The 18,683-nt window shown below is 32.3% G+C and overlaps 1 protein-coding gene across 1 annotated transcript in view; it reads left to right on the forward strand.

Annotated features, from left to right (window-relative positions):
* LOC105623184 (unconventional myosin-Ie-like) overlaps positions 1–16,454 on the forward strand; it is a 33,735-nt gene extending 17,281 nt beyond the window's left edge. The window contains exons 10-20 of the mRNA XM_012204583.1: positions 10,237–10,407; positions 11,348–11,514; positions 12,218–12,428; positions 13,542–13,772; positions 14,110–14,394; positions 14,627–14,779; positions 14,849–14,988; positions 15,075–15,244; positions 15,376–15,717; positions 15,791–16,144; positions 16,378–16,454. Coding sequence (XP_012059973.1) covers positions 10,237–10,407; positions 11,348–11,514; positions 12,218–12,428; positions 13,542–13,772; positions 14,110–14,394; positions 14,627–14,779; positions 14,849–14,988; positions 15,075–15,244; positions 15,376–15,717; positions 15,791–16,144; positions 16,378–16,454 — 2,301 coding nt within the window. The remainder of the gene's footprint in view (positions 1–10,236; positions 10,408–11,347; positions 11,515–12,217; positions 12,429–13,541; positions 13,773–14,109; positions 14,395–14,626; positions 14,780–14,848; positions 14,989–15,074; positions 15,245–15,375; positions 15,718–15,790; positions 16,145–16,377) is intronic.
* The last annotated feature ends 2,229 nt before the right edge of the window (positions 16,455–18,683 follow it).

Raw genomic sequence — 18,683 nt, forward strand, 5'->3', positions numbered from 1 at the left:
AGTTGGCAGTATTCAACTAAATATTTATTAAAATTGACTATATTTTTTTTCAGTGTAGAATATTGTCTAAAGCCTCTTTCTACCAATTTACTTTAATTTTAATCTCGGTTCTAATTAACTCTTCAGTATTTTCTAATTCAAAGAAATTTAAAAAAAGGATGAAGATCAAGTTATATAAACTGAGAATAAAGTTAATCTATCAATCTGTGGTAGAAACGGGTAGAACGGGCATAAGCCCAAATTACGCATTGAAGAATGAGATTGAAAGATTGAAAGATTGAAGTTTGACCAATCAGAACAAAAGAAGCCAAAACTTCTTTGTCCTCATTGGTGAAATTTCAATCTTTAATCTTTAATGCCTATTGTTAGTCTGATTCCGGCTTTTATTTTTAAATAATCCCCGTACCGCGAAAAATATCTCTCGAGATCTGAAATAATTCAAGACTTTCACGCTACCTTAGATCAATATTATTTCACAATAATAAATAAAGTATCTTTTAATACTGTACTGTAAATACATAGCAAACAGAAAATAAAGGTTTTAAACAATAAAGCTGAAATCTTTAGTGCTTAAATAACTCGGTGTAAATTTATACACTCACATCCAATCCTGCAAATTGCGCGCCGAATTTAATTTTTAATCTCGAAACGTAATTTTAACAGAACTAGAGCAATAATATTACAAATTAAATTGACAAGCAATTTAATAATATTGATGCTCACAATTGATGCTTACAATTAGAAAGAATCTTAATAATGATTAAATTTGGCGCGCGCAGTTTACAAGATTGGAGATACATTGTGTATAAATTCACATTGAATTATAAGTAATACAATAAAAATCCAGCTTGACCGTTTAGGTTCCTTATTTCCTATTTATCGAATATTGTATTTATAATCCTTTTTGAAAAAGCAAAACGGCATCATTCTTTCTTTCCTTGCGCCTTGGACATTACGAAATCCTGATAAAAAGGAAGAATTACACAACGGCAAAGAGAAATAGTATAGTCGGCCGTATGACGCGTAAAGTGATAATTGACGATCATTATTCGGCGCTTGTCCACGAATGTCGGCTGCGTTTTGTTAAAATAAAAGTGTTACGTACCGCTCACTGAAAAATAAAAAAAACCCGCAACTAGAGCACCGCGCCTTTTCTCCTTCCGTTCGCCGCGCAGGAAATGATCTCCTATCTGAAAACGCGCGAGTCATCGCGAGGCCGCTTTGATAAATCGATCACGATTGTGTCTCGCAGCGGACACGAAAACGAGCGGTCGCTCAAGAGTTAATTGGCCCTTTACGTAATCGCATTTTTTCGCTCGCGCCCGAATCAAATAACGAATTCGATTGGACGCATTAGTGTGCACTAGTGAATATTAAAGTTACAGTTGTTGATTTAATCTGTGTAAAAGTAAAATGAAAATATTTCGAATTAAATACAGATTTTACTTAACAGCACAATAAAATGTATAGAGGATTTTGTGGTTTAATCCGTTTTTATATTAAAATTTTATATTAAATTTACATTTTTACGACGACTTTGTGTACGATGACTTAAAAAAAGGATTAAACTATAAAATGCTCAATAGATTTTAATGTACTGTTAGTAAAATCTGTATTTTATAATTTAAAATGTTTTCATTTTACTTTTATATAAAAATTAGTATACAACGGCTTTAAGATTTCAATGCGCCAGTGCGCATTGAATATATCCATTCAAATTCGCTAAAAATCACCTCATATTCCATACAACATAAATTATTCCAGCAACATTGCAACGTTTCAGCAATATTGTAGTAATATGTGTTCAGCAGAGAAAGCAACTTTGCAACTGTTGTAAAATTCTTTAACATGATTAGTTATACATTTAGATTCAGTGAGATAGAAACTAAGAGCAAGACCAATCATATTAAAAAATTTTACAACGATTACATTAACTGCTTTCTCTGAACGCAACCATTGTAACGTTGCAATAATGTTCTCAAACCTCTGTGTTATATGAGATGCTTTTCTTCCCGTACATTGTACATGGAAGGCGAAGGAAACTGTTCTGAGAGAAGGAAATTTCAAAAACGATTTGAAAGCGATTAATCAGTGCCGAAGGCGAAGCGACTTGTGTTTCTCTCGCTTCGATTATTCTCCGTACTCTCATCATTTTTCTAACGTTAATCAAGCCGTCGAGAATGTTAAAAGCAGTAAGCGCACTTTGCGAACGTTTATGAGGCTCGTTCGATTACGACTTTGTGGCTGTTCTTTATTCGAACTACAGTCGCGATTTCGCAACACGTTTCACAACACGGCGCACGGCAATTAAGTTTCATTAAAGAATATTGGCGGATAGCGAGCGGTTTAATCTAGCACGCACTAACAATTGCAAAGTATCTATAAATGAATATCGACTTACATGATACTTGATATCAAGACACAATTCGCATAAGTGCAGATTAATTTTTAAAATCGTCTCATTATTTTTCTTTTTTTCTATTTTACCTTTTCACGAAATATCTTATAAGATATTCTACAATACTCTTGTAATTATGAGATTTAATTGATAATTAAGAGAATTGTAAATTTCCGCAATCAAAAGTGTCGTTAATGACACTTAATAATTTCCTTTTTATCGATTATTTTTTTCTTTTTTATTTTGACTTTTTATGAAATATCTTATAATTACGAGATTTAATTCGAGAATTATATATTTCCGCAATTAAGAGATGTCGTTAATAACGGTCATATTTCAGAGGCAACGAATAAACGCTAAGTTTCCATTTCGCCGACTATTTGTCGCGTCCTAAAGTCCGCAACTGTACCTTTACAGATCACCTGTCACGCTAGGTACGCGAAAAATGAGATTTAAATTCTCGAACTTTACGAGCGCAATAGCCGGGATAACCGCGACGATAAAATCTGAATGCCGCCACTTCCATATCTGAACATTCGTACGTTGTACATGACGAATCTTCTTTGCCTTGTCTCTTTGCTATTTAAATTGATCGTTGCGACCGTCGTTGCGAAATTTGCCAGGCGGACGTAAATCGCAGAAACTATCTCGTTCAACCGCTAATTGTAAGAAACTATTACTGTTGATATATATATATGTATTTACAGTTAAGAGGCGTTTCATTGAAAGCAATACGAACTTCTTAGTCAATAATAAATGGAGATGAATATTAATCAACTGTTGTTTCGATACATAAAATAATTGTTGACAAATAAAAAAATGAGGCAAACTAAGGAACATACACATAAAAGTCAACAAGAAATCAAAATGACTTTATTTTTCTACTTACCATCAATAAACAGTCAAATTTTTTTAACCAAAAATCATTATTTTGACTTTCATGATGTCAAAATAAAGTAATTTTGACTTTCTCTTGACTTGGTGTTTCTCGAGAAGTTGACGGTATTTGTCGTCATTTTGACATCAAAATAACATCTTTGATGTCGTTTAACATCAAACAGATGAGAAATAACGTCAGCTTATTAGCTGAAAGCTAGATACTAAGACGTATTCTGAACTTCCGTACTTGAAATTCACGAAGTAACGCGAACATACGACCTCCTTGGGATTCAGCGCTCCTCTATACGATCGTTTTTGGCGTGACCGTTTTTTTTTTTCCACAAAAATCCGCGATCGTTTTTCTTCCTCTGAAAGTGGATCACTCGGTCTTTTTATTATGTAACGCGCGGTCCATTCGTCCGCGTGCGCGCGAGGATCGCGCCGATCGGTACCATTCGCGGCGAGGAACAAAACGTGATCGCGGCTCCGTGTGCACTGCGGCCAAGGATCGAGTGAAGGTAATGAAATAGCTAAGTGAAGCGATTGCCTTCTCTCTTTCTCTCTTGTTCTTCCCACGTGCGGCTTCCACCACTCCTCGCACTTCGGGATTCTCGATTGGTCGCGTATCTCTTCGTCGGTGGCTTTTAAATCCTTTTCGCGGCGCACGTGGCTTGGCGGACCGCGCAAACACACCTGTCAAACGTACATATCTACTCTCGTAACAACGTCTATCTGTGAATGATGTAGAATCAATCATTTAACGAGGAGGTAATCACTTAATGTAATCGAGATAGAGTCCTCGAAATTATAAAATTCATATGAAATCTCTACGTATAATCCGATAATTATATATGCAATTAATGAAAAATCATTGTATAATATTAAATAAAATCATATATTTTATCAAATGGCTTCATATGTAGTGAAAAAAATTATTTGTAATCAGACAAAATTATATAAAATCAAATAAAATCATCATAATCAATGGGACAATATTTCAACTAGTAGTTATCCCCTCGCAATTTAAGCTATTCTTTTTGAAAAAATACTTTTATATTTCTACGTTACTCGTACTTTTCAAAAAAATAATTTTATACGATATATAGTGCAGTGTTACAAGAATTGCGCTTGCAAATCGAGTTAATTCAATGTTGTGAGGAAGTTGTTGCCATTAGTACTTTTAAATTAACTCCGTCTGTCTACGCGATTAATGTAATGGTCGCGTACTTCGTAATAAAGTCAACATTGTCGCAACAACGACGTGACCATTGAATTTCTCGCGAATACATCAAGATGACATCTTTTGCGTTCTCGATTGCGCGTCGCGATAACAGTTAGAATACAGTTAGTTTTATATTCTAGTACGAAACAATGAAGACTCTCTAAAATTAAAGTGATAATTATACTCTGTATTCTGATGCGTATCTCGATATCTTCTTTGTAGTTTTAACTTCGTTGTAAACTTTCTTTTGTACAATTCCGGTGTTCGTTAATTAAAATAATTTTATTATTATTTAAAAATATATATAGAATCCTAATCTCTTCTTATATAACATATAATAAGGCGAAATTTCTTATCAAAGTTTAAAATAATTTATTCTTTGTACCCACAAAATTCTTTCTAATGCCTCGCAGAATTAATTAGTAATGAAAAATTTGTGTTCCATTTGATGAACTAAAATATTTGATGTATATAAAATACAAATTATAGTTATAGTTTTTATGTGTTTTTTTTTTAATACAAAAAGAATTTTGTTGAGCGACAAAAGAACTTAAATGCATGAGGATGGCAATTGACGTTTGACATCTAACTGTCACACAAATCCGGCGATTTCTCGCAAAATCGAGATGGAGCTTCTCTCTTTATTTTCACCGGCGTTAACCCAGAATACACACATTCATCTTTTCTATTATCTACGTTTTTATACGCACCCTTCTCCTCTCGCCAAACCTGGCAATTCCGGCAACAATGAAGCGCAGTTTCCCATACCAGAGGTATTTGTGACTCCCGATCTAATTAGTTTGCTCATCGCGACTTTTTTTTTTAGATCATTAATGTTAATTAAAAACAAGTGTGTAAGTGGCGTGTGCAACAGGCACTTGTTCTCGTAAAAGTATAAAATTAGAGTGTTTCTGGAAATGTGAGATAATATAATCGAGGAGACCGGTATTCAAATTAAAAAATATTGATAAAAGTACAATAAATATAAATATAAAAGTACAATAAATATAAATAAATATAAATGTTAATTATTTGGTTTCGACGAATTAATACAAAATTATTTTCTTAATTTTTGTATTAAGTTCATAATAAAAATTAACAACTCTTGTTTCAACAGAGAATTCTTTTTGTAGCGATTGCACTCTTGTGAAAAGCTAACAAACACCGAATCCACTGAAAGCTCGAAGCAAAATTATTCTTATAAAATAAATAGAATAACAGCTGAGAACAAGATGTAGGATGCGGGTCGACATATCCTTGCGTGCGGCATTGTTCACACATGCGTGCGTTAAACGAGGCGCTATTTTAATTATTGTCCTGTCTAACGGAATCCGCTTTGAGAAAATAGCCGGAAATTGCTCGTGTTCGCGCTCACAGGTAAAAGCATCCATGCTGCATTCGCGACGCATCTTTGGTACCTTCAATGGATGCCACGCCGAAGATCGACACGACAATGCATTCGTGGACGCATTCCGCGAAACCGTACAGAAATCAGAGCACGTATCCATCGAGCGTGTCGTTGGACCGGTTGAAGCGGCGTCTACAATGAGATTTGAAGGCGTAAAACTTACTCTCTAAAACTTTTTAAAGTGAATCTCACTCTGAAGAGTGAAATCTCACTCTTAAACATTAAAAATTGAGACACTCTCTTTCAAAATTAGCTTAAAATTTTCTTTATTCTTTAGAATTTTTATTTTCATCCCACAAACTATATACATACGTATTTATATATTATATTTATATATGAATGTCTATTATTTTTATATTTTAATTTATAATACTGCGATGAGATAATATATTCAAATAAGTGTAATTAATGTGACTGGACGCCAAGTTTTTTCTTCATTATAATCTAGTTGACCGTTTTAGTCACTTTTCAATCTTATGTGTCTTGTGTTATGAAATACCAGGCTGATTGCATTTATTTCGTATCCATTTTTTAGAAGGAAATTAATGAAATGTATTCGATATCTTTTTTATGCACTTGGCTATCTTTTTTTTTAAAGAGGTTATTTTTAAAGATTTCACTGCTTTTATAAATTTTTAAAAACATAACATCGTTGATGCCCGGTATCGCCCGAAGTCATAAGTAAGTCGTAAGTAAGAATAAAGATGTAATACTAAAAAGTTAACAAAACTCTTCTTTTTCTTCTCTTTGTGTATAAAACAAGCGAAATTTTGATTGTTCTACAAATTTACACTTACTACATGGAGATTAAAGTGAATATCGTAATCAAGTTACATTAAAATAGAACAGGTCTCGCTGAAATACATAAGATACGAGCATTGATAAATTTTTTGAAAAATTAACTGGCAGTGGAATCTCGTCAATTATAAGTAATCGAGTTTGTTAAAAATAAATGTGTTAAATATAACATATTTTATACAGAATAATGCGAATAGCGTTTTACAAAATTTTAACGAGTAAAAAAATTAAATTTCAATTCTAGAACACAGTCTGGAAGATTCGTGTGTGTTCTAGAGTTCTAGAGAAATTTAATTTTTTTACTCGTTAAAATTTCTTATATATAGACAGCGCTTAAGCGTATAAGATATAGAAGGTCGGAAGGAGATGAAATGTCAGTGGGGAAATTACGAGAGACGGTCACGGATGCGTCAAACAAACGCAAATGGAAAATACGATTATTAACTGTCGGCGGATTGAACGAAGGTTTCAACTCGCTGTCGCGGGTGTTTTCCTTTGTTCTCTCGTAACTTTTTCTCCTCAGCTCGACGCGAGTTCCCGTGTTTTCTTCGGTCGTCACGCTTGTCCGCCGAATGAGATGGACGAGAGGACGTACTGTCTTGCGGAAGGATAAAAAAACCGCGAATGACACTATGTTACACGAATCGAAATGAGAGATGTGCGAAATAATAGATTATTACGACTTGGCGCGAATGCGTAATGGGTACTTATACGCAGTCGTAATTATCACCAAAACACACGACTCCGTTTACCGCGTGCATTTTATGCGATTAGCTCGCGCACGCGACAAGTAATTGCATGTGATCAACGGGTTGCGGCTAATTTGCTTATCGCAATTATCACGGCGAGGCCGAGAAAGCAGCTAATTAAATGTTCGCGGTGAGTCTTTATTTTTTTCTTTCTCAGGGTCTTAAATGCGTGAGAAGTCGCCAATTTGAAATTCAAAAAGTAAAGGGCGCATAAAACTTATCGTACTATTTAATTTTCCAATTTTCATGCTTTGATAATCAATTGTACATTATTCCGTTCATAAAATATGTTATATTTAACACATTTATTTTTAACAAACTCAATTACTAATAATTGACGAGATTCTACTACCAGTTAATTTTTCAAAAAATTTCAATGCTAATACTCATATCTTATGTATTTCAACGAGACTTGTTTTATTTTAATGTACTTGATTACGATATTCACTTTAATCTTCATGTAAATTTTAACTATATTTTCATTTTTCTAATTGTTGAGGATGAAACCAAAAAAGTGAGAAATTGAAACATCGAATTAATTTTATTTTTTAATAAAGAATTAAAATTCTTTATAACACGGCTATCTAATGTTGGCTCTGCTTGGCATTTGTACTTTGTGATTTATATTCTATATAGCTTTTTATCATTCTTATATTTAAATCATGGTATAACATTTCACGCTCCATTCTGTATATAACATCTTTCCATGCGACATTATATTATTAATATTAATTTATACTTATGCTATATATTATAATCCGTAATTAGAATAATTTAATTCGTGCTTTGTCTTGATAAAATCGCTCGACCAGTCTGTAGAACGAAAGCGGCAGAGGTAAAACAATAACATGGAACCGTGCGCATGAGTGAAAGCACCTGCTCCGAAAGAACGTGAAAGAATCGCGTACGTGCCAAATTTGACACGCATTAATTATCCATCACGCGAACCATTCATTCGTGGACCACTCGAGCGTTGCTCGAGCGATTTCCGTCCGGTGATGTATTATTTGCAACACGGAAGTTTCACGCGAAAAATTCATGCGCAACGTGCGGACACGCCGACCTCTTCGTGAGCCTGTCTGATTCCGAACAACGAGTTTGTATACATTGAATACAAAGACTACTCGAGCAGCCCTATTATGCGGCGCAATCCTCCGAGGAACGACCAGCGGAAACTAGTGTCCGAACTTACCACGGTTGTCGTAAAGAGGTCAGGCCTCATAAAAAAGAATCGTTAACTCGAGTAAAGGCCACGACGAAAAAATCGTGCCACTTCTTCAGGCCGCGGCGACGCGGCGTGTCGCGATGTGGTGCTGCAACTAGACCGGATAAAAAAACCTGGCCGTGAATCGCACACCTTCGTGAACACAAAGATGAGTTTTAAAATTGTTTACTAAGATTGGATTGCCCCTGGCAAGAAGACGCAGTTGTTTCGAAACGGAACAACTGCGTCTTTTACATTATCAATGTCTATTGCTTGTATCTTTGTACTTTTAAATTCGAGCATCGTAAAGAAAGCTGGAGGTCGAGAGATTATAGGTGCTTTCAAACAAGAGACACAAATGATAATAGTAAATCATTACATCTTTGTTGTTTACCAATATTAAACAAAGATGAAATAATCACTGTGTTATACTGTATTTCTCGCTGATGGAAAGCACCAATAGACAAACAGAATGTTTTCCATTTGGTGATATAAGTTGACAAAAGTATCGTTCTGTCTTGGATATTTTCTTTGGTATAATTGATACAAGAGTTACAACGTTAACATAGTAATCATTTCATCTTTATTTAACATTGACAAATAATAAGAATTAAATAATAAGAATTAATTCACTATGTCACACTGGATGCTTTCCAGTAAGACATACAAACGAACATGAGTCATTACATATCCTTATTATTTGCCAATATTAAACAAAAAGATGATATGATTACTGTGTCGTACACATGTCGCTTGGTGTGGAAAGCATCAATTGTAATCTTGCTGGAAAACACCCTTTGTTACTCAAAGGATGGCAAAAAAGACAAAATGATGTGTAATTATGTCGACTTATGTCACTAAATAGAAAGTGCCCACAATATAACACAGTGGATTATTACATCCTTTGTTTAGCAATGTTAAACAAAGAGATGAGATAATAATGTAATCGAAAGATGAAATAATCACTATGTCTTGCTGGAAAGCCTCTCATATTTTTTTATTCAACGTTTCGCTAAGATTATGCGACTGTTGGAGAAAAATAAAATATATAAATAAAATATATTCGGAAACGGGCGAAATCGGGATGGGAAGAGAAATAGTGACTGGTTTCCGGTTGATCATAGCCGGCGGTGAGGTACACCTTCAGGTTTAGCTCGAGCTGAAATGGAAAGCGATTTTAAAAGCGCCGGCAATCACGTTATTACTATCGCCTTTCCCTTCTATCGCCTCGGGAGCTAAGCGAGATATAAATCGCCTGTGTGCGATATATCCGGCGGTACCAGCGGCACGTAATTAAGCCTGTATTTTCGATGTAACGAGCAAGCAACCTGCGCATATCTTCCACGAAAGTTGGATCGACGATCTGAATTATCCAAGCAATGACGCGCTTCGAGTTTTGTAACATTTATCGGGCTTATTATGTAATCAAGATGAGTATAACATGCTATTTTGTAAACTAAATAAATAAATGTTACTTTTAGCTGACAATTTGGTCTCTGCCCTTATTATAAAGACAATTGATTAACGCGAGGTAATTTTGTTTTCTATGCCATAGGATCGAATTCTGCTTCGTTTCAGGAAGAATACATTTCCGAGAACATCAGGTGGACATCAATAGATTATTTCAATAATGCCGTCGTGGTGGAGCTTCTTGAAGGCAGGAAACCACCTGGTCTCTTCTTGGTCCTCGATGATGTGTGCGCGACGTTACATGGTGGGAGCATGGGTGCCGACGCTGACTTGAAGAAGGTATCAGACACATATTTATAACGTATTTAACGAATTAATATATATTATACTCAAATCAAATATACTCGTAGAATCTAATTAAGTTCTAATTAAAACATAACGGTTGCCTTTTACGCCGTTCGTTTAAGAGTTTAGGTCGTTTCTTGTACGATAAGTTCTTATATTCAATCTACACTGAAAGAAAGGATTTTGTTAATTTAGCAGTACCTTCAATCGGTGATTGAAAATAAATATGTGATCGGTAAATTTCGTAGTTGTGTTTGCTGCTAGTACCAACCAATTATTAGTACAGAAGCAAACTGTATAGAATCTAATCTATCTTTTGGATAGACTTTTGGCTAGGCTTACCATACATAGAATTCGTAGATGATCATGGAATCTTAAGTCGTAGGAAAAAAACTTACCAAGCACAGTCAAACGTAGAGAGAATACTTGATTAGAATTGGTCAATTTCTTACAATTTGGAGTCTTGCAATCGTCTATGACTTTTATATGTATATATATATATATGAGCCTCTTATTTACTAATGATACTATTGATTATTTGTTACATTGATAAATTAATTTACAATCGTAACAAATCGGTTTTTTAACAAATATCACATTTGCTTTCCCTTGATTTGTTCTTCAATTTGTTCCTGTAACAAAATCATTTCTCTCAGTGTATGTATTAAACAAGGTCACCTATTATAGGTAGCGGTTTAAATGTACCATATATATAAACTATAATAGACTAATGATATTATATATATATATATATATATATATATATATATATATATATAGAGCACGTTATCATGAAGTCATTTTAAAACTTAAAAATAATTTTATAAAATGACAAGTAAGGTCATAATGTAATGTTCTTATATTATTATGATATTTCTGTGTTCTATTTGAGTATGTATATAAAATATATAATAAATTATCGAATATTGCGCAGAAACTGGCAAAAGCAGCTAAGCAACACGCCCATTTCCAAGACAACAGTGATGGTTTCGCAATTCTTCATTACGCTGGTGTAGTATCCTATTCTGTCGATGGGTTCTGTGATAAGAATCGGGATGTTCTTTTTTTGGACCTGATCGAGTTAATGCAGACTAGCACGAAGTAAGCGATCCCGAAGGCCGTTAGGCCGCATATGATTGTCGATTGTCCGCGTGACAAATTATTCTGAAAGCGAGTTCGTATGTAAGTTACGACTTGACGGGAATTAATTAACTCGCGCTTATTTTCTAAAAATTTAAAATATTTGAGAGAACAAGATTAATGAAGAAATTGAGTATTTAAAATCTCACGCGAAGAAATGAAGAAGTAAATCTTAAGTAATAACATACACATGAAGATTCTTATTTTTTAAATTTTTGTTTTATATTAAAACGATTGTTTTAATATACTTGATATTAATTGCATTATTCTTTTTTTTTTATAATTCAAATAGATGCAGAATAGCATTAATTAATATTTATAATATTTATAATCAGCTTCTTGTTCACGAAGACGACTACGTAAATAATTCCTCGATGATTTAATGTATTATCACGTAATTCTAATCATCGATAAATTTGCAAATTTACATAAAACCTGTATATATAAAATTTCGTGAAAGTCGCGTACAAATCGATAACCAGAAATCACATATTTTCAAGAAGTTCAGTTAAATTAGTAATGCTATAAACTTATCTCTTATCTCTTTTTCGAATTTTATTTATATCTTTCTACAATTATCCACGTTTTAAATTTTTCTCGTATTAATAGCATTGTTAAAACAATTGTAGTTGAAATGGTAAAAAAAAAAGATTTTATCTTACAGTTCTTTGGTGTGCAAGCTCTATCCGCAAGAAAATACCGGTAAAACGAAAACTCTTAAGTCCAGACCAACCACCGCAGGCAGTAAAATCAGAAATCAAGCCAGTCGCTTGGTTGATCAGCTGATAAAGTGCACGCCGCATTACATCCGGTGCATCAAACCGAATGAAACGAAGAAACCGCGCGATTGGGATCATCTGAGAGTCAAACATCAGGTAATTTAATTGTCTAGTATTATTTGCATTCGTCTATCACTTAAATTTGGAGACATCAAATATATTACTTTGTGCCTTTACTCAAGTCAATAGGTGGATAATATATATCTATCTAAATTAAACCTCAAGAATATAAAGTTTGAGAAAAAAGAGAAAACAAAGGCATTTTCTATATATAGTCTGATTTATCTCAGCCTTAGCTCGACAATGTGTCATTCTAGTGAAGTATGTCAGACATATATATGTCTAGAGCAATTATACATAATGCTTCTTTTCTTTCTTCCTTCTTCGGTTAACATTATATTTGTTTTATCCGAGAAAGTCAATACGATATAACTCACTAGAATAGAACTTGCTTGAATACTGCAAAATTACTGACGAGGGTTTTATTAAAGATCTATATTCTTAGAGAAATTCGCATCCTTGTTGAAATTTAAGTGTAAGAAATTGATATTGTACTAATTTTATGATTCGTTAGTTTCGTAGACCTGTATATAATATATAGTATATAAAAAAACTCAATAATACTCGATTTTTATTTTAAACTGTCATTTTAATATTATTGTTCGACTTAAATAATATCAATATAAATGATAACTGTAGAGAAAAAAAGAGAAAAAAATTGTAATTTTGCGGCAATATATAAGATATTACAGCATTACAAGTTTATTTACGGAGCATTTATATAATAAAAAATTATGAATTTAATAATTTATTATCCAAATATTTGAATAATAATCGGAAATTTGAGGAAATAAATATTAATAATCGGAAATTTATATCATCGATGATGTCAGCATTCTTCAATTACCTCCGGCACCTCGGAGCCTTTTCTATGTAAAAACGAAAATTTGTTCAAGGTTCTTTAGTATCTCGTCGATGGCAAATTTACGAGTGTTCCAAATGGTTCTGGAAGTACAATCGTATGTCTAACATTCTTAATTAATTACCGAATAAAAATCGTCTGTTACCTCTTCGTGAATGTTTTAATTTTCAAACTAAATCATCAATATTCATCTTTTTAAAATTACTTAATACGTATACACTCGATGCATGCTTGCAGTGAACTGATGAATAATAATAATTACGCAGTTTTCCGATGATATATTGTAGGTGGAGTATTTAGGTCTGAAAGAAAATATTAGAGTGCGTAGAGCTGGCTTCGCTTATAGAAGACCATTCTCCAAATTTCTACATAGATATGCGATTCTCACGAAAGAAACATGGCCTCGTTGGCCCGGCGATGAGAAACAAGGCATAGAATGGATATTGGGAAGATTTCATATCGATCGATCGCAATATCAGCTCGGTAAAACTAAGCTCTTTATTAAGGCGCCTGAAACTGTGAGTCCTATCTCTTATTATTATTTTAATAATGACGTGATTAATCAATGTCTATTTTTACCAATGTTTATTAATTTTCAATCTTGTCCAAGAAAAAATGACTTTATTTTGATTCTTAATATTAATAAACTGTCACGTTTTGTAATAAAAAAATTATCACTTTGATTTTCATAATGTCAAAATGATACTTGGTGTGTTCCTAGCAGTACATTTAATTTATTCTTCATTTTTTTCTAATTCTTAAAACTAAAGAAAAAAAAGATATACATTAATCCACAAATTAAAAGATTGAAGTTAATCTACGATGGTAAAAATGAATGTAAGTCATAACTTTTAGCTTTTCATGCTGGAGGAAGCACGTGAGCGGAATTACAATAAGCATGCGCAAGTTATTCAGAAAGCATTCAAGAAGTATTTCGCCCAGAAGAGACAAGAACAGCAGATACAGGAAGCCGCTGATCTTCTTTTCGGCCATAAAGAGCGGAAACGCGAGACTTTAAACAGAAATTTTTTTGGCGATTATATAGGATTGGAAGACAAGCCACAGATGATGAGTTTGATTGGCAGACGAGAGAAAGTATTTTTCGCCGAAGTTGTGAAAAAGTACAATAGAAGATTCAAGGTAAAGATATTAAAATTAAAATTAAAATATTAATATAATTAATATTATTATTAATAATAATATTATAAATATCATTAACAATTTAAACACTCTTTTAATTTGTATTCTGCAAAAATCATGTTATTAGTTCTAATTTCGAAGAAACCTATTTATTATATAATACATCAAGTTTTCTTAATTTCTTAACTCTTTAAGTTTTAAACTTAAAATTTAAGTGACATTTATGTAACAGACATGCAGAGTAGATCTCATTCTCACCGGGAAATGCATCTATTTGATTGGTCGAGAGCAAATAAAGAACGATTCCAAAGACAAATCCATCGAAGTTATTAAAAGGAAGCTATCATTTAATCAAATCAGCTGCGTATCATTAAGCACGCTAACAGTAATTATTTTATGATTATTCTTTATACTAGCAATATATTACAATAGTTAAAGATATTTTCCGTTTCAGGACAATTTCATAATAATTCACGTAAAGGAAGACTACGCTAGCGTATTAGAATCAGTATTCAAAACGGAATTTTTATATATCCTTAGCAAAAAATATCTGGAAGATACCGGTCATCCTTTGAACATCGTATTTAGCAACGAGTACGACTATTTTTTTTATTTTCCATATATCATCAGCGCTGCTACATAATGCATTATAGCTTGAAAATAAAACTATTTCCTTTCAGCGTGCAGTTTAAAATAAAGAAAGAAGGCTGGGGTGGAGGTGGAATGAGATATATAAAATTTACGCAAACAGTTGATAACAATGATGTTATTCACAATAATAAACAAATTTTAAAACCGTTTAGTAAAATACTCAATGTCAGCATCACTCCAGGTTTACCAAATACAATGAGTAAGTTTTAGTTGGATTAATTTTGAGCTTCAACAGATAATAATTCTTGATTTTTCAATCTTACATGCGTAAACTTCGGGATAATTTAATATCTAAATAAATAACTAAAAAATATATAAAATTCTATGTAGAACCTAATCCGATGGCGTATCGACGGAAACTTCCTATGTCTGTGGATAACATCTTGCCGCCGCAGGTGTGCGATCTAATAACTTCAGCCCTCTCAACGAATAATCAAGCGATTATGGCCGGGACTTCTCCTCTTAATCCGATAGCAGCCGCAAGATCTGTGATGATTCCTTCAGCAACAACTTCAAACAGTAGACCGCACATTCCACCGAATCGCCCAAATGTACAACCTGCGCAGTTTAGAAAGGACATAAAAAATGGTATGAACAACGTGAACAAACTGCGAGACAAACAGATCGCTGTAAGAGGCATGCTTATCAATAATCCCAATGCTGAACCGCGTGGTAAGTTTCTATGAATTCCATTTAAAGAAATACTAAAGAAATGAACCTAGATAGAGTAAGTTATAATTTAAAGGTTTACTCAAATTTCCTCCACCGCCCACGGAGCCACCACCACCGAACGAGCCTATGGGCTTCAGATTACCACCTCTTAACGGTGAATATAATAACAAGGTTTCTGGTCATCTCAATAAAGAAATGCAAACGTCCCAAGAATGGAATGTGAAGCAAATGAACACACTTGAGCGAGAGAAGAAGGAAGACAATGCTGCGTATGCAGTAGCCAACAAAAAAGTACCTCCTCAGAAACCTCGTCAGAAACCAGCACTTCCAAGTTTACCAAAAGTTAAAGCCTTATATGACTATGAGCCAAAGGATCTGGACGAGTTAGGGCTCAAGGAAGGCGACATCGTGGAAGTACTCAAAGAACGTGAGTTATTGTAATCTGCTTGTTTGCATAATAAATGATAATAAATTTAGCAGCGATATATGTAAAAAAAAGAATAAAGTTGGTAATGTATATAATTTTTTATTAATATTTTTATCACTGATATAAAAAAAATAAAGTGTGAAACCGATATATTTATCAGAAAAAATAATTTTTGCTATTAGTTTGCTTTATAATTAAGTGTCAAAAAATCAGCTGACAATATTTTTTTTTAGATGAGGGCGGTTGGTGGCATGGAAGATTAAAAGGGAAGACTGGTCTTTTTCCCTCCAATTATGTAGAAAAGATATGAATTGTGTAATCGAACATCAAAAAATCTTATCCTCCAGAACAAGTCATTATGATATCAAAATGATGTCAAAATGACTTCATTAAAAGTCATTTTTCTATCATTTTCGATTCATTTGAATGCCATTTTGACATTATCGTGACTTGTTGTTCTGCTTGGAATTGAATTACATGAAATCAGAACATAACTGTAATAAGTACATTGTACCTGTTATTCGCAATTTTCGTGCTCTATAATAATATACTTATTATTATATGTATCTTTAATTAAATAATATTAGTAGAACATCTATATTAATGCCAAAGCTGGAAAAAAATCAAAGAATTCATAATTGAAAGAAAGCGCGATAATTTGTTGAAGATATTCATCGTTTAACAAAGGTGAAATGAAAGATCAAATAATGGTAGTTTATGAAATGATAGTATTATATAATCATTTAAATATATTTTTATCTAAATGTTCAAAGTTACAAACAATATATTGCTTTTATTGTTAATTAATGTACGATATATATGTAATCTGTTTAACTTTTGGTACTGTACAGTGCGAAATATTAATATAATCAACACATTCCCTGTCGGAAAATTTCGATTAAAACCGAGAACATAATCCATTTTAATCGATTATAATCCAATCTGACTGCAATTTGCTAAGGCCCAGTTCCACCAATAGATTAATTAAGATTAATTTTATAAGATTAATAAGATTAATTTTAATTTCGGTTCAATTTACCCTTTATCTTCTTTTAGTTCTATAAATTAAAAAATAAGTAGTAAGCCGAGTTAAAATTTAATAATTTTACATTGGTAAAATCGAGCCTTAAAAAGACAACATTAATCCGTTTCAATTTAAAAAATTCATCGATTGCCCGTATGCAATTTCAATATGTTTTAATAATATTCCATTTTTAATATTACAAATAGATTTGTAATCAAGTTTAATCCGACATTCACAATCAAATTTTTCTCATGAATATTATATTCGATTATGTGTATAAATAAAAAAGAAAATCGTATTTATAATAAAGTTATATTTATTGAATTTCGAATGGATTTCAAATATTTGGAGGTTTGTATAAATGTCACTACATGAATAGTTTGTTTTTCATATCACTTATAAAAACTTGAAACTGAATTGTGTACATAATCTTCTGTCCCAATTCAATCATCAATGTACGATACATTGAACGGTTTGATAGAATTAATTATAATTCTAGATATTTGAATGACATTTATTATTTAACAGAATGATGTGTATGATTAAAAACTTATGTGTATATGTGTATATTAAAAATTATAATAAAAAAAATACACTTAAATTGGGAATTAAACACTTAAACAAGAACTACTTAAAGATTAAAGCTGAAATTGTACTTCTTTTGTAAAGATGTTATGCAGTTGAGAAAGAAAGATAAAGCTTTTGCGGATTATTTCACGATAGATAATTAAATCTATTTTAATGCAGTTGAATTCGAATTTATCGGCAGGACTAGTATGACTAACATGACTGGTAAAGTAATCTATTTTAATAAAAAAAATTCATCATTTCACAGAAGAAAAGTAAATCGATTTTATGTGAATTGAATTTGCTATTGTTATAAGTCATAATCAAGCATGGCAAAATCCATTTTTATTCCAAAATTAATTTTAATTATATGTAGATACATGCATTTTATTATAATAAGAATGAAATATCACTTTTAGTATCATCAACGTCATATTTATTGTTTCCTTCTGCAGTGCTTTATAAGTCTTTCTTATATAGCGAATATTGCGTGATACGTTTCTTCCTTTGTTCGCTCGCATTCTCACATACATTACGCTTAACATCGGCAAAGGAAAATAAAATAGCACATCTCCACAAGCATTGGCAAGAACGATTATTTTTACAATAATTATCTTTCATAATAATACAGAATAAAATAAATTAAAAGTTAATTTAGTGTGCTAAGATTTTATAAACATACAAGTATTTATAGGCACTAGAATAATAAATTATTGCTAAATTATTTGTTGTTTAATCGACAGCCCCTAGTCGCGTTATCCTTAGAACCGCGAAAAATTCAAATACCATGATGGAGCCAGGATTATATTTATATGTACATACATATGTATTATATATATATATATATATATATATATATATATATATATGTATATATATATATATATATATATGTTATATTATCTATTATATTATATATATATACTACCTATAGTAGTAGTACGTAGT

This window comes from Atta cephalotes (assembly GCF_000143395.1).
Source record: "Atta cephalotes unplaced genomic scaffold scaffold00054, whole genome shotgun sequence".
NCBI classification, from domain to species: domain Eukaryota; kingdom Metazoa; phylum Arthropoda; class Insecta; order Hymenoptera; family Formicidae; genus Atta; species Atta cephalotes.